General features: G+C 40.1%; 1 protein-coding gene across 5 annotated transcripts in view; it reads right to left on the bottom strand.

Annotated features, from left to right (window-relative positions):
- The window catches only part of LOC124237635 (tyrosine-protein kinase Tec), a 123,255-nt gene that overhangs the window by 21,348 nt on the left and 78,464 nt on the right, over positions 1–23,443 (bottom strand). For all 5 annotated transcript variants that reach the window (XM_046657515.1, XM_046657511.1, XM_046657512.1 and 2 more), the window contains 6 exons: positions 13,278–13,382; positions 7,973–8,054; positions 7,169–7,297; positions 5,378–5,418; positions 4,273–4,448; positions 498–563 (listed from right to left, as the gene is read on the bottom strand). In XM_046657515.1, the coding sequence (XP_046513471.1) occupies positions 498–563; positions 4,273–4,448; positions 5,378–5,418; positions 7,169–7,297; positions 7,973–8,054; positions 13,278–13,382 (599 nt within the window). The remainder of the gene's footprint in view (positions 1–497; positions 564–4,272; positions 4,449–5,377; positions 5,419–7,168; positions 7,298–7,972; positions 8,055–13,277; positions 13,383–23,443) is intronic.

Here is a 23,443-nt window from a genome sequence, read left to right as displayed (position 1 = left end):
CATGACCTTATTTTTTTAAAAAAAGAGTAAAAAGATTGAAAGAAAATATACTAATGTTGACAGAGGCCAACTCTAGTTGACTCATGAGTAATTTTTCTTATTAACATTTTTCATACTTTCAAACAATTTTAAAACAATAATCATATATTATTATAATTTAAAAAAATAAATGTTTTTCTAAAGGCCACACTGGGAAACTGAATTCTGATTTGTTGAATAAATGAACAGTGATCGATATTTCAAAGTCAGCTAAGATGTGATTTGTTTTAAATCAATTGCTTGTGTATCTCCATATATAGTACCCTCGGGTAAAGTGTATTACAGAAACGAATTCTCACAACGTCGTTTACCACCCTAGACAACTGAGTTAAGACTGTGTCAGTGCCACCTTCTAAAGATAATGAAAGATATCCACTAATCTCCAAAATGCCTTACATAATTAGGAAAATGAAAACATTTTCTCATTTTTCAAATTCACAAAATAACCATTTACTTACTCATACTGATCTAAGTTGTTTGATTTCTTTCCCGTTACATAATTACTTGGGATATATCCTTCACTCCTAGAAATAAGAGAAATACTTTAGGTAAGCTGAAATTATCTTAGTGAGAGGTTATTAAAAGAAAAATTATTGCCTTTCTCAAATAATTAGAGCATAATATTTCCTAAATCTTATAAGAAAGACTAGGTGACCCCCAATAATTCAATGTATCTATAGCATTTGATGCTTTACAAAATACTTCCTCATTTGATCCTCACAAAAATTCTGAGGTAGACAGGCATTACTGTACTGACCTTCTTGTGAGGAAACCAAGGCTTAGAAAGATTAACAGACTTTCTCAAGGTCCCAAAGCTAGCCAGCAACAGGGCCAGAAGTGGAACTCTGAACTGGTGACTAGGTTCAGAGCATTCCTGATACCCCAAGATGCTTCTCTTAAATTCACAATTTCTTGGGATGCTTTAAGGAAACCACTACTTCAGAAAAGTTAAAGTCTTGGATAAAAACACCCGTCACTCCAATACCTCATGTAGAGGCTTGTTTCACAGAGGGTAGTCCCTGACGTCTACATCAGTAGCATCTGGGTCGCTTGTTAAAAAGGCAAATTCTTGCATCATATCCCAAAAGACTTGAATTGAGAAGGTCTCTTTGGGGCCAAGCAATCTTCAGTTTTACCCCAGATGACTCTTAGGTACACTGCAGTTTAAGAAGCACTCAGAGCAGGCAGAATTTGGTAGGAGCCAAGATTTTCAGCATAAGATAAAAGAGATACACGTATAAAATTTAAAAATTGAGTTAAAACCTTGTAATCTTAAGTTTGAACTTGAACTATGAGTAAGAACTCACAAAACACAACACACACACATGAGTGTATATAGGTAGCTGTGTTGAACTGAGAAAGGCCTAGAAGCAATGACAATCCGGTAACAATTAGAATCCTAGCACCCCAACTGTTGTCTCTAAATACTATTTGTGACTAAAAGGAGCCAGCACATCTTGGAAAAATGGCAAATTGAAGGTTTGTCCAGGAAAAACACAAGATGAACTTAAGCCATTTTATTTTACCCAGAAAGCAAGGAAGCTAAGACTAAAGGGGTCCCCAACCAAAACAGCTACCACTGACCTAAGATGGGACAATTCAAGCCAAATGAATAATGACTGCAATGATTAAAACCAAATATATAAGCACCCATAATAACACTAAAAAAATTATTGGTTACCATTGCTATCACTAGAGGAAGCTCAGTCATCAACTTATTATTCTGAAAATTGGTAAAAGGAAAAAATCAAAAATTTATCTGGCCTTTCCTGCATGAACTGGTTGATGAGGCAGTTCTTCATTAGAAAATTAATAAATTAAAAAATTAATAAATGCAGATGGAATGACAGAATTAGAAAATCATTTGGCAATCCCTAATGAAATAATGAATGTAAGCAATAATCATTAATGATGCCAAAATCATTAGGTGAAACACTGATGAAGAACTTTATGATGGAGAAACAAGGTTGACACCTGAACCACTGAGCAATCTTCATATCATTAGAAGTGGGAAAACCAGGGATCAACTTCTAAATGTGATCAAGCCTCTTGATTACAGTTGACAGGAAATATAGGACATAAAGACATATTAAATGATGCCACTTGTAAGCAATTAGCTTAACCTAGAGTGTGGCTCATTTCATAGGGTAAATTATCTGGTTTCATCAGTAAGTCAAAAATGAAAAAAAAGGATGGAGACTGCTGTGGAATAAAAGAGAGACATAAGACACATATCAGCCAAAAGACAATATGTGGACCTTGTTTTAATCTTGATAAAACTGTAAAAATACATATTAGAGCTAATCAGAGGACACTCAAATTACATACAGTCATGGATCGCTTAACAACAGGGATACATTCTGAGAAATGCATCATTGGATGATTTCATCATTGTGCGGACATGATAGTGTCCTTACACAAACCTAGACGGTGTAGCCTACTATCCACTTAGGCTATATGGTACTAATCTTATGGGACCACCATCGTATATGTGGTCCATAACTGAACAAAACATCAGTATGCAGCACATGACCGTAACTGGCACATCCTTAGACCTGTGCCAGAGGGACACCTGCTCTGCCCTCAACTTTCAAGAGCATGCCATGTTCCCTCAGCCCTCTTCTAGACCACCATCTGGGTAACTAGGACCCCAGAATTCTCTGCCAATTGCCAAGGCCTACATGAGCCTTTCCAGTGGGTTCGTCCTCTGAAAAGCCAAGTATGCTACTCATGTGTACCTCCTTCCACCCCAGGTCCAAGAGGTGGTCATGTTGGGGGGTAGCTGTTGCAAGCAATCTAGACAGGGCTTGGATGACAGCTGTGAGATGAAGTGTGGGACAGAACGAAAGAGAGAAGGGAGGCACCCTGGGAGGTCAGCCCTCTGTGCGCTGTCACATTCTGGCACAGAACCCTCAAGCTCTGCCTTGTCATTTTGAAGGTATGTTTGTCAAGTTAGAGGATAAGTTATATTTTATTTACCAGTTTGTTAGCTTGACTTATAACTACTAGATACTAAGATATGTGCTATCTGGGCTTCATTCATACTCTTCTTCCAGTCCCAAAAATGGTAGGGAAAAGTCTATAGTTAACTGTTAAATATGACAATGACACAGAAGTTGTTTAAAAAAAGTCTTTAGCAGTTAGATTTTGGCGTGAAATCATATGATAATTTGAGTTTACTTTTAAATATTGTAGGAAAAAACAATTGGGAGGATTGGTAAATCAAGACATTAACTATTGGTAATTTTTGAAGTCAAGTTACAAGAGGCTCCATTATACTATTATGTACTTTTATGGATGTTTGAAGATTTCTAAATAAAAAAATAAAAGTCAATCTTCTACAGTGTTTGGCAAAGAAAAGCAGTGACAACCTCCTTGTAAACATAGAACAAAAGGTTAGGAGCTCTCAAGAAGGTAAAAAGGCACAGCAAACCAGCACTCAGGAGATGTACCGTTGCTGAGAAATGAGCAGACAAGAAGGACCTGCCTAACCCAGGGGCTTCCAGTGCTTCTCCCGAAGTGGACTGAGGAATGGAGAATTGGAATTGGGGGTGGGGCAGGGAGGCGAGAAAGCAGACTTGCAGGGAGGGTGTGCTCTGGACAGGACAAAAAGTCCTCCTCTTCTTATCCATGGGAACTCAGAATATCAACAGGGTTATATTTCAGAGGTAAGCAGAGGATACAGGATTTCTTAATGAAGTCTAAAAGATACTCATCCCCTAAGTTTATCCCTATTTACCCATTTTTTTATCGATAATAAGGGTTGAAAGGACTGTTCCCTTTAAATCCTTAATTACCTTCTATAAATCATGCTTGTTTTTAAATTTCTTGCTTGTACGTGTACACACATACACCTATGTACATACATACAGACATACATGTATTCTCCCTCTCTCTCTCTTAGAAAAATCTAAGATTATTTACTTACCTCAGGGAGGAAAAAAATAAAATCTAATTTCCCCCAAACTCAAAATAATCCAATTAAACATATGATGGACCAGAAAGAGACCAGTGTAATGTATTCTAATTTCTAGAAAGAGGTAGTTGATCCATTTACATTTATTGAATCACCACTAAGAATACATTGTGTTACTGCAAAGTAATAATGTGCACTTTCACTTATGGCTGGCTGAACTAGTCTCATAACATGATAGTTGGAGATTATCCTCTTCTCACTCAGCACTTAACTCCCACGTACCCACTGTGTGTCATGCACAGACTGGGAATACTTACCCGTATTTATCTCTCGCTCTCCACCAATGAACATCATTCTTCTCTAATATGATATACTCTTGGCCTCTCTCTAATCTGAGGTCATGTGCTTCTGTCGCTTGGAAATCATACATAGCTACAACTATTTCTTCACTATTATCTTCTTCTTCAATTGGAATTGGTGGGGGAGGCCTTCGCTAAGAAAAGAGCATGACACGTGAAAGTTCAGTCTTCTGTTTCAAAACTGGATGTGAAGTACAACACTAAATGATTCACACATCACCACAGAATAAAGCAGAAATCTCAAGTCTACCCAATACAATCTGGTGAGGCTTCCCAGGAGTTTGATGATGTTGATGCTATCGGACCTCTCATGGGTTTCAGAATACAGGACATGAGCAAAAGTTGTCTCTAAACATCAGAAGGCTGCTGCTCAGTGTCAGGGCGAGCTTTCCAGGGAGAGGTAAGAGTAATACGTGAGGAGCAACCAGGAGGACTAAAGATGGACCCACCGTTCAAATGCCCTGCGATGGGGAAAAAGCACACTACGGAGTGGAATCTTCTATCAGGTCTCTTCCCACTCAAAGGAATCTGCACTTCTTTGTGCCTACTATGTGCAAGGCTCCTTGGCACCTAACACAGTTTTTCTCTTAATACTGATCCCATGAAGTAGAGTATATAATTCCCATTTTACAATTGAGGAAACAATGATTTAAGTAACCCACCAAAGGTCACTCATATCAGATTCACATTGGATCAATACCTGTCTGGGTCCAAACTACATGTTTTCCACCATGCCCTACTCTTCAAAGGCATATCATTAAATCACTGAAGTCAGTCACAACACTATGGTCTTAAGACTGAAATATTCCTTTGAAGTCCCACACCTCTGATATAATTCTTGAAGCCAAAATACAGGCAAAATGCCAGATGATAAAAGGGACCCCAATTATATATCATACCATTAAATTAAAATTATTTGACACCAAGAAAAACAACCAAATAAGACATAGCATTTCTGTTTCTGATATGACCTTGGGGGTAGGGGTGGGGAACAGCATCACATGAATGAATGCAAACATACTCAATAAACTGAAAATGCTCCCAAAAGTTGAAGACCACCTACCTTCTTTGTTTCTGGTGCTGGAGGTAGTGCTTTTCTTATACCTGAAAATGACAACAACAAAAATAGGTCAAAACCCCATCTACCAACGATTGATAGTTTTAAGGAAAAGTGAAAACGAACACATAAACAAGAAGTCCACTCTGACTCTCGCTCTGGTGCATGGTGCTTGTATCACTATTTAAGAACAGAATTTTTAAAATGCTATTAAAGCTGGTTTGTATTTCTGCCTTTCTGAACAGACTGTAAATGTCATAGGGGTTGGGGCCATGTCTTGTTCTTTATAAACAAGTGGAAATACATCAAACTAAAAAGCTTCTGCTCAGCAAAGGAAATCATCAACAAAATGAAAAGGCAGCCTACAGAAGGGGAGAAAATATTTGCAAACTACATATCTGATAAGGAGTTAATACCCAAAATATACAAGGAACTCATACAACTCAATAGCAAAAAAATCAAATAACTCCACTAAAAATGAGCAGAGGATCTGAATAGACATTTTTCCAAAGAAGACATACAAATGGCCAGCAGGTAAATAAAAGGGTGCTCAACATCACTAATCATTAGAGAAATGCAAATCAAAACCACAATGAGATATCACCTCACACCTGTCAGGATGGCTGTTATCAAAAACACAAGAGATAAATGCTGGCGAGGATGCGGAGAAAAGGGAAGCCTTGTACACTGTTGGTGGGGATGCAAATTGTGCAGCCACTATGGAAAACAGTTAGAGGTTCCTCAAGAAATTAAAAATAGAACTACCATATTGACCCAGCAATCCTCCTTCTGGGTATATACACAAAGGAAACGAAATCAGTACCTCAAAGAGATATCTGCACGCCTACGTTCACTGCAGCATTATTCACAATAGCCAAGACATGGAAACAACCCCAGTGTCCATCAACAGATGCATGGATAAGAAAATGTGGTGTGTGTATATATATCATGGAATATTATTCAGTCTTAAAAAAAGGAAGAAAATCCTACCATTTGCAACAACATGGGTGAACTTGGAAGACATTACACTAAATGAAATAGGTCAGACAGAGAAAGACAAATACCTCATGGTATCATTTATATGTGGAATCTTAAAAAAAAAAAAGTCAAACTTATAGAAACAGAAAGTAGAAAAGTGGTTGCCAGCGGCTGGGGAATGGAGTAGGTGAAATACAGATGTTGATAAAAGGGGACAACTTTCAGTTATAAGATGAATGAGGTCTGAGGATCTGAAGTCTAACATGGTGACTATAGTTGGTAACACTGTACTGTATAATTAAAATTTACTAAGAGTATAGAACTTAAATGTTCTCATACACACACACACACACACACATACACACAAAGGTAAACACATGAGGTGATGGATGTGTTAATTAACTCAGTGGGAGGAATCCTTGCACAATGCACAAGTATATCAAACTATCACGTTGTACACTTAAATATCTTACAATTTTATTTGTCAATTATATCTCAATAAAGCTGAGAAAAAAAGCAAAGAAAAGCTGCTGATGGTACCACATTAGGATCACACTTTTAATAGAGTTATTTTTAGCAGGCTTCCATATTGTGATAAAAGCTCCCCAAAATAGACCTTTTGGTTCCAATGGGTAGTCCCACTGCTAACTAAATATAATTATTCTCACAAAATATACCTACCCCACATTTACACTGTACTAGCAAATGTGAAGGCCGTACTTAACCAACATCAAAATCAAAATCATGTCACTTTCTTGCTAGACTAATAATATGTACATCCTGGGCACAATATAATCACAGAATAAAATGAATACTTACTACTCTCAAAAAGATTATATTTTTCACAACCAGGTGCTAGTTTTTCAGTTTGTCTGCAACACTGATAACTTCCATCTGCCCAAAATTTAGGATGATATTTAATCATAATATTATTGTTGTTCTTTATTTCTGTAATTCATAGATACATGAAATGATTAGTGAAATAAAACAAACATAACAAAATGTTTCATAAGTAACACTGTCAATCATTGTTTATTTCTTGGATACCATGTCCATTGTGAGAACACCCTCATAACACCATACAACTCAGAATTCAGAAAATCCATATGGTTCTCTTTCATCTCCTTTTTTGGTGATGCACCCTTGTTAGCAGAAGTGACCTCTGCTACTCCGTGATGGATAAACACCAAAGTCAGCCCACCACCATTTTGTTCCGCAGAAGAAGCAATGAGACTTGTGCAAGACAAATGCCCCATTTAAACACTTTATGCACAAGTCAATTCATTCACACCAAATGTTGACTACATAGGAAATTTCTTAGAAAATACCAAATCTTATTATGATAAAAGCCCAGCGCTCTATCATCTTCAAATGTATTACACATTAAATGAAAGCATGCTTTTCTCAGAAACTATGTATATGCTACTAGAAGGAATCAGATTTAAAAAAAGGAAATTATCTTCAGTATGTATCACTAACAGTAACAGAATGTCCTTGGAGAAACATTTTTTGTAGATTAAAAGATTATAAATGCAAGATATATTACTGTATTTCTGTTTTAGTGATAACAATGTTATATCCTAAAATTATGTACAGATTAATATTTCAATACATGGGTTTTACCTTCTTTTAACTTCTTCACCCACCGGTCTCTGCTTTGTGCACTAGGTGCAAAAACGTAAAGTGTGTTAGCATCATGAACAACCTAAAACATAACAAAAGATGCAAGAGGTGAGAAATACTTAGACACAGCACTTCTGTCTAGCACAGAGCTCTCGGTACCACCGACACGAATAAATGATTCTGAAATGACTGAATAAAGTCAATTACTTCAGATCCAAAGAACCTAGATTCCTTTCTTATAAAAGCACATCTATTTTTTCCTGTCTACATTGAGTGGAACACACTTCTTACAAAGGACAGTGTCTTCATAGAAAAAAAATATATACAGAGGCCAGGATGCTTCACTTATCTTGTTATTTCTTGCAATCTAAGTAACTAAAGTTCCTCAGGTAAACTTGGTGTAATAGGGATTATTCTAATCTAGCATTTTTCTGAATAATATTTTAGATGAATGGACTCGTCTTTCGGCATCATTCCTATAGCTTCCTTTTGAGACTTTAAATAATTGCAGTAGCTAACTTTATTAAGCACCAAGTACTCCAACTCTATGCTGTGCGCTTTACAGACATTAACTCAATTAATCCTACCATCAAGGTTTTAGTAATTCCATTTCACAGAGGAGGAGACTCAGGTCTATCCACTGCCCCGCCACTCCCGTATAACTCCAGGAGGCACCATTCACATACAATGCACTGCAAATGGCGCTCGCTAATGGCATGCTTCTCAACCTGCCCATCACCATTTGGTTGGTAACCCAGAAAGCCAGGATCCTGACTCCAGAGCCCAAACTTTTAACCACAAACTCACTAACTCCCAAGGAGTAATTTAACAGTCTTATTCTTAATATCTTTAATATTAATAATAAAATTAAGCCTGGGAAACTAATCCAAGAATTTTGTCTTTGGTCTATCACTTTCCCTTAATGGTCGGTCGCAAGGCAGAAACACTTTAATTGGCTAAAAAGAAATATATGGCTAGAAACTTCCCTTTACCATGTCAACAGCCACTGGATTGAACACAAATAGCTCTTTCATTGATAAACGGCTGTTCCTGACCATATTCAATAGGTAATTCCTTTCCATTCATCATATAAATGTAGTCTAACAGCAATGTGCACGCCATAGAACAAATGATGTTATATTCCATTCAGTGATTAATTCATTCAACTAGCACTTTGCTGGGACTACATAAGATACAAAAATAAATCAAACATGAAGCCTATTTCCAAGACATGTATAGCAATTTCTTATTACAAAACAGAAAGCAAGACATGATAGAGAGGTAAAGATAAGTGCTAAGAGACTTGGGGATATATGCTGCCCCATTTGGTTGATAATTTTCACATTTGTAATACTGTGATTTTGTACTAAGAAATATATATTTGTTCTTCATCCCAGTTCCAGACACAGAGCTCCTAAAACCCTTGGAAATTCCTGCGCTGAGACTGATAAAGATATATTTTGTTATGCTAATGAGATGGCTTTTGGAAAACACCTACAGATGAGGACTGGCCAGTGAAGCCAACCATGTGATTAGAGGGTTGGAACTTCCAGTTCCACTCACCCACTTCCGGGAGGGGCAAGGGGTTAGAGATTGAGCTCAATCACCCATGGCCAATGATGTAATCAATCATGCCTATGTAATGAAGCTGCCATTAAAACTCAAAAAGGAGAGGGGTCAGAGAGCTTCCAGGTTGGTGAACACATGGAGATCTGGGGAGGGCATGGAAGCTTTGTGTCATTTCCCCATACCTTCTCCTGTGCAGCTCTTCCATCTGGCTATTCCTGAGTTACATCCTTTTATAGCAAACCAGTGATGTAGTAAGTAAAATGTTTCTCTGAGTTCTGTGAGCTGCTCTAGCAAATTAATGGAACCTGAGGCAGCGATTGTGGGAAACTCCGATCTATAGCCAGTAAGTTAGAAGCACAGTCGACAACCTGGACTGGCAATTGGCACCGGAAGTCGGGGCAGTCTTGTGGGGCTGAGCCCTTAATCTGTGGAATCTGATGCTATCTCTGGGTAGAACAGTGTTGGAACTGAGTTGAATTGTAGGACACCAAGCTGGTCAGAGAATTGCTTGGTGGTGTGTTAAAAAAACAAACACATTGGAATTGAGAGTCAGAATCTTAACACCTCACCCAGGTTAGTCCATGCAATCAACTCCATACGGAAGAATTAGGTTAAAATGCACCATAAAACCATCATTCTGAATTGACACGGAGGTATCCAGAAAGAACTGCCAGGGCTTGGAACTTTCCGGAAACCTAGGTGTCTCATAATAAGTTATTACAATAGTTTACTTTACTGAGTCTTTACGTTGGGCTAAGCACTTTACACACACGGCCTAGTTTAATCCATCTAGCAGCCCATGTCTCTATTAGCATTAGGATCCTCATTTTCCAAATGAGAAAACCAAACTGGGTGAGGTGAAGTCATCTGAGCAGGATCTGTTTGATCTCCTAAGGCTCTTCTTATTCATGTTTCCTCTGAACAGCTTCATGGCCCCTTGACTGTTCCCTTCCTAGAATCCGCCTCTTCAGGCTCCAAACAGTCTAACTGCTCCGCGAAACTCCCTCACGTCAGCACTGTGAGCTTGTAATTTTGTTAAAGCTTGTTAAAGACCAGCTAATCAGAAGAAAATTAATCCAAATTCAGAGTTTTGATAACCAAGACTAGATATATTACTGAGCTAACTCAGGGCATTTGTATTTCTATAAGAAATTTTTAGAAATAGCAACGTAAGCTCAAATAATAAACGTCTACATCTGGCATCTCAGGTAGTTTGGCAGGCTGCCAGGTGAGACATCTGGGGCCCAGGATCCTTCCCGCAGCAAGTCCCGATGGCACCTGTAGGCCACCTCCCATGTCTTCCATACGGACAGCTGACAGTGACAGAGAGAATCTGGGGAGCCTTGTTTCTTGTGTGTCTCGCATCTTCTGTGAGTCAGCCTTTCACAGGAGAGGCTGTCAGGGAAGGAAGAGCTCTGCAGACCTTGAGGCACAGAAGCCATTTCAACAAGGTGGAAATATACTCTCCTTTGGTAACACTGCTAACTTACTAGTTACCCGCCCTGCTATTTATATCTTCATTCACTCATTCATTTATCCAACAGACTTTTAATAACAGTGTGCTGTAGGAAAAACAGCACAGATGTTATATAGACACACAGATCTGGGTTCAAAACCCAAGAAAGAAACGCCGGCTTCTGGGGAACTCCTGGCTGCCACCAGAAACGATTCATCCAAGAAAGCAGTGAAGTGGTACCTCACCAGGCAGCCAGTCCCTCCCTATGCTCTCTGTCCCTTCCTAGGGCTAGAACATGCTGGAAGAGGAAGCAACCTTCTTTTTTCTTTTGGTGTCTTCTGAAAATGTCTTCTACTTTTTTTTTTTGAGCCTGCATCTGAAGGTGATGCAGACTTTCACCGTGAAAGTGGGACTAGAATCCAGACTTTCTTAAGTTAAGTTAGAATAAGAGAGGATATTTTTCATCTTTCAAATCTTGCTGGTTTAAATTACGTAGTTAAAGCTCAAGTTTACCTCTTCTTAACTTTTAAGATTGCTTTTTAACAAACGTCCTCAACCAGAGCAGGGAGTGGCTAGGTGCAGCGAGGGGTCATGTGCTAGCTGCTGCAAGCTCTGGGATGGCGGGGGCCAGCTCTGCGCTCCTGAGTCCTCAAGGCTTGTGTGCGGGATGCCACACCTCCCACCGTGGGAGTGACAGGAGCTGAGGACGTGTTCTAGGGAGGCTTTTCATTCACAAAATGACCTTGCACAAGTTGTTTAACATCTGTGAGCCTCAATTTCCCCAGTCATAAATGAGAATAGTATGGTATTCATCTCCCTAGTCTAACACGATCATTGCAAGGAAAAAAATGGAATAAGGTAACCTTTTAAAAAAGTATGGCTTTAGGGCCGGCCTGGTGGCGCAGGAGTTAAGTTCACATGTTTCACATCGGTGGCCCAGGGTTCCCCAGTTCGGATCCCAGGTGCGGACATGGCACCGCTTGGCAAGCCATGCTGTGGCAGGCATCCCATATATAAAATAGAGGAAGATGGGCACAGATGTTAGCTCAGGGCCAGTCTTCCTCAGCAAAAAAGAGGAGGATTGGCAGCAGATGTTAGCTCAGGGCTCATCTTCCTCAAAAGAAAAAAAAGTACGGCTTTATATATAATGCTAATATATTCTGCATCACAAGCAGCCTTTTAATCTCATTTCTGCTCAAGGAGCTCACTCCTGCCCTTTCTCAGTTTCTCAAGTTCACAGAGAACACCTCATCCCACTTTTTTCAGTCTCAATCCCCACTCCTTATCCTGACTTTTCTGTGATAAATCTGAGTAATAGCAAATTAGGTCTGGGATTTACATACTCTGGGTGTTGGCAGAATCTAACAGACCACAGAAAGAAGAAGCTAATGTTTCCACCAAGACTTAAACTGTTCATGAAGAAAAGTAATTATTATTAAAGTACAAATGAACCTAAAAATCAACTACCGCATGATCCAGCAGTCCCATTTCTGGGTCTCTATCCACAGGAAATGAAATCTGGATCTTGAAGAGATATCTGCCTGCCCCTGTTCCTTTCAGCATTATTTGCAATAGCCCAGATATGGAAACAACCTAAATGTTCATCAACAGATGAATGGATAAAGACAATGAGGTGTGTATATATACAATGGAATATTATTCATCTTTAAAAAAAAACAGAAATCTTGCCATTCACAATAACATGGATGAACTCAGAGGACATTATGCTAAGTGAAATAAACCAGACACAGAAAGAGAAATACTGCATTATCTCACTTACATGTGGAATTTAAAATAGCCAAACTCATAGAAGCAGAAAGTAGAATGATGGTTGCCAGGGGCAGACAGGAGGGAGAAATGGGGGAGATGCTGGTCAAAGGGTACAAAGTTTCAGTTATACAAGATAAATGGGTTCTAGAGATCTGACGTACAGCAAGGTGACTGCAGCCAACAATACTGTACTGTATACTGGAAATCTGCTAAGAAGGTAGACCTTCTTAAGTGTTCTCACCACAAAAATAAAAATGGAAGAAAACGGTAACCAGGTGAAGTGATGGATATGTTAACTTGATTGTGGTGATCATTTCACAATGTATACATAGATCAAACCATCAGCTTGTACACCTTAAATATATACAATTCCTGTGTCAATTATACCTCAAGAAAGACGAAAAAAAAATTTAAATCAAACAACAAAGCAATGACAAGAAACTATGATGTCAAATAGTAAGCATGACTAAAAACCCACAGTTATACTGCTGCAAAAATATGCCAGCTCACCTGAAATGGATATTTATTTTGACAGGGAATGACACCGTCATCATTCTTCACTATTTCCACACACTTGATTTTTGAAACATCAATAAATCCCTTTCTGTATTTTTTCTGTTAAAAGAAAAAAGGGGGGGAGGGAGAACCATTACAATCACAAGATATTAAAAAAAAATGTTATTAATAGTAATATTTGTTAATGAAATCCCCGATTCAAAATATTACTATTTCCGTAATAATTATCTAAATCATGGCTCCCTCTACTGTTAAAATTGTTCAAAATACTAACACTGTGAAGACAGTAATCAAACTAATTAAGTCCTTTAATTTCTAAAGATGTTCTGTTCCTTCCCCAAAAAACCTCTAGAACAGAAACGGATTCTCTTTTATTGTCACCTTCCCCATCACACATACGCCTTACCTTCTTCAACTTCTTGATGACAACCCCCCTGAAGAAAACATCAAAGTCCAAACCAAGCAAACTTCCACGTACTCCATCACAGCCACACACTCCAGCCGGTTACATCTTCCCCTCCAGCACACAGAACTCACGGCGTTCACACTGAAGCCTCCATTCACTCTCTCTTATTGAATGCTCTACTTTTCCTCCCTGTCGCCCTCCCTCCCTGCTCTCTGCAAATTCCCCTGCAGGAAGTAACCAATGACACATGAAGACACCCCTCCCCAAATCAGCCACACCCTCCAGCACAGTAATCTTACCTCTGAGAATTTCTCCCAGGGAAAAATCCAAAAGAATGCAAAGCAGTATGTGCAAAGATAATTTGATACACCATATCCATTAAAAAGTATTACAAACACAATGTAGAAATAAAAATGTTTACTGAATAATAGTAACTGATGCGTTCCACTCAAAAAGCTGTATAAAGGCTAAGGTTACATTTTTGAGGTGGGGTAGATATTTATATGATAAAGAGCAGAAGAGAAAGTAGAGAAATGAAGAATGTTCTAGTATTTGGGGTGACCCAGCCATTTCCTGGCCCTGGTCATTCAAAATTGCTTCATCTAATACTTTGAAATTCCCTTCTGGCCACAACCTTTGGGACCCCTACACTGCTCCCAGGAACCTGCTCTGCATCTTCACTGTCACCATAAGACTTTCAGACCTGCCGACTCTCCCAGGCCGTCAGCTCCCACCTGATACCTGACTAGACTACTCTGGCTGTCATTTCACCAGTGCATCCTCTCTCTCTTGCACACACACTCACACTCACACACACATCCCATACTCCCTTGACATGTTTGTGAGTCCCCAGTTCTATCCACACCTTCCCCTATTCCTGCACACCTGGCTGCAGAAGGTCACGAAACAATCCTGTCTATCTTCTCTGTGCTCAGCCAGGCCTTCACTGCTGCTCTCCTTCCTTCTGTGCCTTCATGGAGACCACCAGTCTCATCAGCTCTACAGTCCCTTCCCACTCCCCTGGTCCAGTGGACAAGGTCCTTCACTACTTTATGGAGAAGCAGCAGCCATCTCATGAACACACTCCCAACTTCTTCCTTCTGCAGGTCAAAAGCACCCTAAGTTTTACCCTTTTTCCTTCTCTTTCATCTTGTGTTGAAGAGAAAGTTAAAAGGACACAACAGTTAAGACATGGTAGCTGGCACTTAACAGACGTTATTTCATTTTATGCTCACAAAAGTCTCCCCACTTTACAGATGAGGCACTGCAGCCCAGACAAGTTAAATAATCTCCCCAAGGACCCCAACTGACCCCAAAGCCCACCAGACCCCGGGATGCCTCAGCTGCAAACAGGTGACAGAATTATTGAAGCCAAGTCCCCAAGGGGGCAACAAGGATTCTGAGCATGGACTGAGCTTCAGCCAGGACAGGAAAGGGGACATTCTCCGTAGTGGTGCTCTTCCAAGGCATTTACTTCTCTGCCTGTAGACACATTCAGGCCCCTCCCACCCAAACCAAGAACCCTTCTTGTGGCCCCGCGACTGCCCTAACTCTTCTCTTCCCTTCCTGAAAACGATTACACCTTCAGCCTTCATTTCCTTTCCACCCACTCCTTCTTAACCACTTGCAATCTGCCTCCCACCTCACCACAGCCTGCTAACGCCACTCTCAAAAACATCATCAGTGACCAAACCTGGTGGTCTTTGCTCAGTTTCCACCCGCTCAAACCTTTATGAGGCATTTGAGAGTGCCGACACTCTCTTTTCCCTTAGTGGTCTTGATTTTGGGTCATTCTGGTTTTCCTTGTCTCCCTTCCCCTCAGTTTCCCACTGGACAATACCTATAGTTTCACACAGGACTATATTCCTGAGCATACGGTCCAAATATTGTGCCATTTAATCTTCACAGCCACTCTGTGAGAGAAGTAGTATTAGACACATCTTCCACAAGGAAGAAACTAAAATTAAGTACCTTGCCCAAGTTTACCTGTGGGCGAGACATACACAGTAATTATTTATTATACAATGTAGTAAGTACTGTAATATAAAAAGATAGTAAGAGAACATAGAGGAACTAAGGCTTAAATGACAATTTCAGAAAAGAAATTCTGATATATGATAGGAAATGAACAGCACATGCAAAGAAAAACCTATTCCAGAATGACCTCAGTTGCCTCATCTGTAAACTGGGAATAATTATAGTATCTACTTCATAGATACTATTACCTAGTTATGAGAATTAAAATGAGAGTATTTGCAAAGTGCTTAGAAGAGTATCTGGCCTGTAGCATGATATCTCTAAGTGTTTGCTACATAAATAAATAAGTAACAAAAAAAGATCAGTGTGGCTGAAGCACAAAGTACACGAGGCAGGATGGAAAGACCAGCAGGGACCAGCTTGTGAAGAACCTGGTGCAAAGTGTTAAGAGGTCTGGTTAGACAGGGCCACCCACCCTGGTCCTGGAGCCTGCACCCTTAATGGGCAGACGAAATTGCCAGAGCATCATCCTCCTGTTAACAAGCCACACATGTTCCTTATAGAAACCTTATAAAATACTAACAGCACAAGGAGAATGAAATAACCCTTACTCCCCCAACCCTGAAGAAAATCACTGTTGACCTCACGGAGTTTTCAGACATTGCTCTCAGGGGTCATTTATCACCAGCCAGCTCACTTAGCCCTCAAGCAGCAAGTTATAGTCTGCTTCCAAGATGCCCACCACCTGCCCCTGCTATTAAAAGCAGCTGTTAGATGTACATCAATCTATACAGGAAAATTCGGGATGACTTGTGTACTGGGTTGGCTTATGTCCCCTAAATTCGTGTTCTGTATTATAGTCTATATTCATGTACTGTACTAATATTTGGGCTTATTAATCCAAATATCTTGCTCTGAAGTTTGCAAATAAAGGTTCAAATTGAAGTTGCTCATTCATTATTCTATCTATCCCATCACGGAACACTGATCAAACACCAAGCACAGAGCTACGTGCTAGAGCTTCAAAGTCACAGAAGGGGGTTGACGGTCTCCTCAAGAGGAGTTCCTAACACCAGGGTGGGGAAGGGGAAGAGGGGAATGATTCATAATCAAATAATGACGAAGTCAGTGAGCTCAAGGTGTGCTACGGAGTGGGGCAGTGGTTGGGCCAGGAGTCGGGCAAGTTTCAGGGAAGGAGGTGACATTTTGATTGGGTTTTTACAACATAAGTAGGAATTCTTCTGTAGTGAAAGTGGAGATGAGAGTTCCAGGCAGCAAAAACAACAAAGCTCTGATTTAGGGAACAGAAAGAAATTCACTATGGCCAAAGCTCAGGGTGGTTCAGAGGAAGTGAAGGAAATGACTCAAAAGGTTATTTGAAACCGAATCAAGAAGATGCTTATATGCCAGACTTAGGAGTTTGGATTTATCCTGAGTGGTTTTAAGTGGGGAATGAGGAGGGCTGGGTTGAGGTGTGTTTTTGAAAAAATGATTATTGGGGCCGGCCCAGTGGTGCAGTGGTTAAGTGCGCACGTTCTGCTTCTTGGCGGCCCAGGATTCGCCAGTTCAGATCCCGGATGCGGACATGGCACCGCTTGGCAAGCCATGCTGTGGTAGGCGTCCCATGTATAAAGTAGAGGAAGATGGGCATGGATGTTAGCTCAGGGCCAGTCTTCCTCAGCAAAAAGAGGAGGATTGGCAGTAGTTAGCTCAGGGCTAATCTTCCTCAAAAAATAATTATTATTATTAATGGCAGTGTAACAAATGGGTGGAGACAGAGAGGCTGGCTAGGAGACTGCTGCAGCATTCAGGCGAGGGCTAATGGGGTTGTGAACCCAGTCAATGGCAGTAAGCAGGTGAGGGAAGCAGGGAGGCCAGAGTCTTAGGAGGCAGAGGCCACACAACTTTGGGAGCAGTGAGAAGTGGGGATTAAGAGAGGAGAAGGAGTCAGGGAGCCTGAGGCATTCTGAGTTAGAGCAACCAGTAGACACGGATACCATGAACAATAACGAACACAGAAGAGAATCAGGTTGGAGAAGGCAAGGTTGGGAACTGTTGTTTGAGTTGACCCTTGGACAACCAGGTGAAAATGTATGAAAAGAATTGAAAATATGGGGCTCAAACTCAGAAATGTTTAGCATTTTCTTTATAGATAAAGAGAATCCTTCTTTTCAAGACACATATATGGTATATTCAGTAGAGTCTTTTTCTAGCCACACCTGGGGGTAACCCTGGGAGGCAAAGCAGGGACAAGGAAGAAGAGGTTTGCAATGATTGAGAGACTCGTCAAAGGGAATCCAGAGTCACCGGAAGCACCAGATGCCCTCTTAACACCTGGTCTCTCAACACCTGGTCTGCACACTTTGCTTGTTTTTTCTCCATTTAGACTATTTAGAATTTCTTCAATAAGGAAATTACTTCGTGATTACTGAAGTATGCTATATATTATTGTCAATATTGTGGCCCCAGGAGAAATATCTAAAGTCATTACTTTTTTCATGCAAAGTTTCCCTTCTATTTCTATAGACTTCGCCCTGCCCACTAGACTGAAAAATCACGATTAAGCTGAGACCTCCTCTTACTCATCTTTGAATCCTCCAGGTGGAGAAGACTGCCTGGCACTTAGTAGATGTTTATTAAAAAGTGTGCTGAGCCAGTCTGAAAAGAAGGATGAGTGACACTGTGTGTGTGTGTGTGTGTGTGTGTGTGTAGGATATATACTTCTCTTCTCTTTCACATCCTCTGTATATTTCACAAAGCTTGAAAATGAGGTAATCCTGGCCACTTTACACATTTGTAAACCAGCATAAATGGGGAAACTAGACAGAGGGATGAAATAAAACTTGCTTAAAACCACACATCAACTGAGTGGAGAACTGGGAGTTAGACATAAGAGAGCCTGTCCCACCTGCAACTAGGATATACAACTATCCACTGAGGGGGCTTCGGGGAGAAGAAGAAAACAAAAAAAAGAGATCCCATCCCTCGGCAAGTCTTACAAGGTATGCTGTTTTTCTTTCATTGCCAGAATACTCAGTATTTTTAAAATATCAATATTGATCCTAATTTAATAAAATTATTTTTTTTAATGTATATAAATAACCAGGGTTGGCCCCATGTGAATCTGGGACATTTATCTTCAGGACACCCGCATATCCTCCTTCCACACCCTCCTCCCTAGGCATCCTGAGTCTCCATTATGCACAGTGAGAGACCTAAAAGAACTTCCCGCCAATATTCCAAATGGTCCCTCCCTTTTCCCCCATCACAACTTTTGTGTGATGTGGCTATTCCCAGCTGCCTGCCACAGAAGAATTTCACTGCAATGGGACCTCCGGTAGGTAGCACAAGCCTTGGAGACAGGCAGACCCTGATTCCAGCCTCTGTTTTGCCACTTAGAAGTCGGATGGCCTAGGGTAAGCTCTGTCTCCACTTAGTTCCCTTGTCTGTAGGAACAGGATACCACTACTCACTTTGCTAAGCTTTTAGCAGGAATAAAGATAATGTACATAGGTGCTTAGTACAGTGTCTGGCACATGGAAGTCACTCCCTAAATGGCAGCATTTACTATTAATTAGCTTTCACAGTAATCCTGGGAAGTTGTTAGGAAACTAAGCATCTGAGAAGGTATGAGATTGTCAGAGGCTGGGCCAGAACTGAACCCAGATCTCTCAAAAGATGAAAGCTTTTATCTGACACCAGGCCTCTCAAGCTTGAAATTTCTGACTCTTATTATAGAAAAGAAAATTATCTTACGTCAAAATCTAACAGTTATAGAGCACTCACGATGAGCCAGGCACTATGTTAACGTCTTCAATGGATAACTCAGTGAATCCTCACAGCATTATAAAAACTGTTGTCACCCCATTTAACAGATGAAGACATCAAGACTTGGAGAGTATAATTAACCTGCCAAAAGTCACATAACAAAACAGGATTTGAACTCTGTCTGTCTAATTCCAATCCTGAGTGCCACATACGCTTGAATAACTTGATATCATTTAACTAAGTACAAACTAGGTGGAAATCTCTGCTCATAGCTGTTAACAACTATAAGACCAAAGCAGCTCACAAATTAGATCCAAATAAAGTTAGACAACAAATGAGATTTAAATTAACAACATTACTTGACTGTGATGGATGGGGCGTTTGCTGGAACAGAATCCCTCTCCCGAAGCCAGTTGTTTCTATATCCACATGCTCGCATTACTGTGTGCCACGTGACTCCGTCTTCCACCTCTTCTCTCACTTTCAACTATGGGCACCTCTGTTGGCACACACACTGCCATCCTATCATCAGCCTCCATTTGGCACCACTAAATTGTCTAGTGTTCACTCAGCCTCTGTTCTTTCTCAAGAGGCCACAACAATTAAAACAGATCATAAATACAAACCCAAAGATGGGCTCCTGGCATGACATGCTTAACGACAAGAGACCATGCAGAGAATACAGACAAAAAGCAAATATTTTATATGTATACATACAGACACACACATACCCTATATTGCTGGGGGGGGGGGACGGTGCTATGAAATAGTGTCATCAAAGTAAGAACCCAGAATTTACAATTCTTAGAACTTGCAGTCTTCGGCAGACAGACAGCACCAAAACTTGCTGTTAACATTCATTGTTCACTGCGTTCCATCATAACAATTCCTTCATTCAGCCTCATCTGTCAAATGTTGATTCCCGCTTCCTTCCACCATCGACAAGGCACAGACACCGAAGGGCCATGATGGAGATTAGAAAGCACACAATTTCTTGCCCTTAAGGAACTTAAAACCAGACATTCGCTAAAGGTTAGGAGGAACAATAATGTTTTGTTTTGTTTTGTTTTTAAAGATTGGCACCTGGGCTAACAACTGTTGCCAATCTTCCTTTTTTTTTTCCCAAAGATTGGCACTTGTGCTAACAACTGTTGCCAATTTTTTTTTTCTGCTTTATCTCCCCAAACCCCTCCTGTACACAGTTGTGTATCTTGGTTGCACATCCTTCTAGTTGTGGGATGTGGGACGCCGCCTCAACGTGGCCTGACGAGCGGTGCCACGTCCGTGCCCAGGATCCGAACCCCGGGCCGCTGCAGCAGAGCGCGCAAACTTAACCACTCGGCCACGGAGCCAGCCCCAACAATAATGTTTACAATGAAAGTTCAGGTGGGTCAAAACTGAAAGGCTAAAGAGTTCCAGTCAACTCTCGAAAATGAAAGAAAGAAAATGACACAATTCTACTAAAAATCTCAAACGAGCCAAAAGGCCTATTCTATACACAGGAGCAGCTCTTTTCACCTTCAACTCAGAACAGAGTTAAAAGAATGGGCCTCAAGTGCTGTAGGACATGTTAATCAGGAGAAATAAGGAAACCTCAGGACTGATCTGGCATTTTTCTTGTGGCTACTGGGAATAATTTTGATGTAGATTTTTCTGGCATCAGGAGAAGCAGAATAAACAAAATTTAAAGTCATTTCCAACTTGGTGATTCTATGATAAAATGTTCCCTCTTTACTGAGGACTAAATTCTAGTGAAAAATGAAAGGAAAAAAAAAAGAAAAAAAAAAGAAAAACTTGACATGCTAATATTTTTTTCCTCCCTTTTAACCAGCTCATAATAATAACTGACATAGGTGCTGTACATTTTGTAAAGTGCTTTTACACTAAAAAAAAAAAAAGCACTTTTAAATCAAGAAGCTAGTAGTTACATACATAAGCATGGTTTAATTCTGAAGATTATAGTGTTTAACATAATATCCAGGAAAAAAACAGAATGTTGAAAAAAATCTCTATAAATTATAAGGAATCTGAAAGCAGAAAATTCCAGTCCTGAAATCACAGAATAATTTTCACATAAGATTGTGCTGATGTAGGCAATTACAACGTTTCCAGAGATATTTTTTCACTATATTTAAAGCTAAAGCTTTTTTTTCCTGAGTGATCATTTCCCCTTTTTCTATGCTTCTATATTTTCCCAGCTCCCTTTTGTGGCCCAACGGCACATCTAGAAACTATTACCAGGTGAATTTTATTACAGTTGAAAGCAAAACTTACTATAACACATGTGCTTTGAAATAAGTCTAAAAGTGATTTACCTAGTTTAACTCAAAATCAGTAAAAATTGGAATGACTTGTATAGAAATAAATGTATAGGGATCCTTTCATAAATTTTACGTAACAGACTTCTGAATTCAAGGAATTTTAGAATTAACAAATTTAATCCAAAGGTTATAAATCCCTTGGAGCAGAGACAATACCAGTGACCATGGATTGCCACATCTTCCTCCTCTTCCTGGGTGCCCAGCTGCACTGCATTTCCCATCTCCATGCATTTAGGTGAGGCCACATGACTGAGCTCTAGTCAAGGGAGTGCATGTGGAAGTGATGTAACACCACTTCCTGTCCTCCAAAACATGGACCAAAAGACAATGGACTGCTAACGGGTACAAGATTTTTTTGGGGGAGGTGATGAATATGCTCTAAAATTGACTGCAGTGATGGCTGCACAACTCTGTGAACATACTAAAAACCAGTGACTTGCACAATTTAAATGGATGAATTGTATGGTATGGGAATTAGATCTCAATAAAGCTGTTTTTAAAAACCAATAAACAAACATAAAAGACAATGAAGCTATTAGATGGAAGGAGCCTGGATCCCTGAGTCACCATGTGGACAGTAGTTATACATAATATGAGCAGGAAATAAACTTTCTATTGTGTTCAGGCATAGGGTTTTTGGGGACTTTATGTTAAAGCAGTTAGCTACCTTGAGTAATACATTCTTGAACAAGAAGACCCCCCATCTTAGCTACTCAATACTTCAGATTCCTTATATATAAAGGGCACACACTGAACTAAATCAGTATTTCCCAAATTATGCTACAGTGGTATCTGAGGTGGTTTTAGGGGGAACTCGGACAAACATTTGTTTTTATTGTATTTAGTTTTATAGTTACCTTGTAGTAATGGTTTTCTATTTACTGATACAGTTTCCTTTCAACATAAGTGTATTTAAGGGAAAAAATGTGAAGTTAAGGGAAAGCACAGTACTTTACAGATGGTACATATATGTGTCACGATCATGTAAGCAGTATACAGAATGGCCAAAGGGTGGACAAGACTGGGTTATATTCTCTCTGTTTATTTCAAATTCTAACACTCCTTGACTTTTGTTATTGTGTACCTGTCACTGTATTCCCCCACCACCTGGCCTGCCTGGCACAGCTCCCACTACGTGAGTCAGGCGTACAGCGGGGTTATTGACTTGTGTGTGTGACAAGATTCCATGCACAGGTATGCATGCAGCTAAAGCCCCATGAATGTGACCCATGAGGATTCTCAGCCACCTCTCCTCAGAGACCAGCATTCCTGCACAAATCCCACAAGCCTACTTGTTCCCACCCCAACGAAGTTTCTGATTCCTTACTGATAAGAAGACACAGAAAATGCAGAAACAGAGAATGGATTTTTGTGGCAACATTTGGCTTCTGGGGCACAGCTTCCACCTGGACATATTTCCTGCCTAGACTGATACACAGGGAAACGTTTTACTGGGAAACAAGAACTTACATAAAACTCAGGGTTGGGCTTGAGCTCTGAAGCTGCAGCATAGGTACAAAACGATTAGATTCCCTGGGGTGAACTTAAATATATTCAATCAGAGTGTCTGAGTTAACCCGTATTTGAATAATAAACATAATACGCAACCTTAATTGGCACTGTGTGCCAGGTACTATCTCATGGAGTTACACAAATTAGCTCATTTAAGTCTTCCAATAACCACCCCA

Source organism: Equus quagga, chromosome 3 (assembly GCF_021613505.1).
Source record: "Equus quagga isolate Etosha38 chromosome 3, UCLA_HA_Equagga_1.0, whole genome shotgun sequence".
NCBI lineage: Eukaryota > Metazoa > Chordata > Mammalia > Perissodactyla > Equidae > Equus > Equus quagga.
This window is presented reverse-complemented; position numbering and strand designations above follow the sequence as displayed.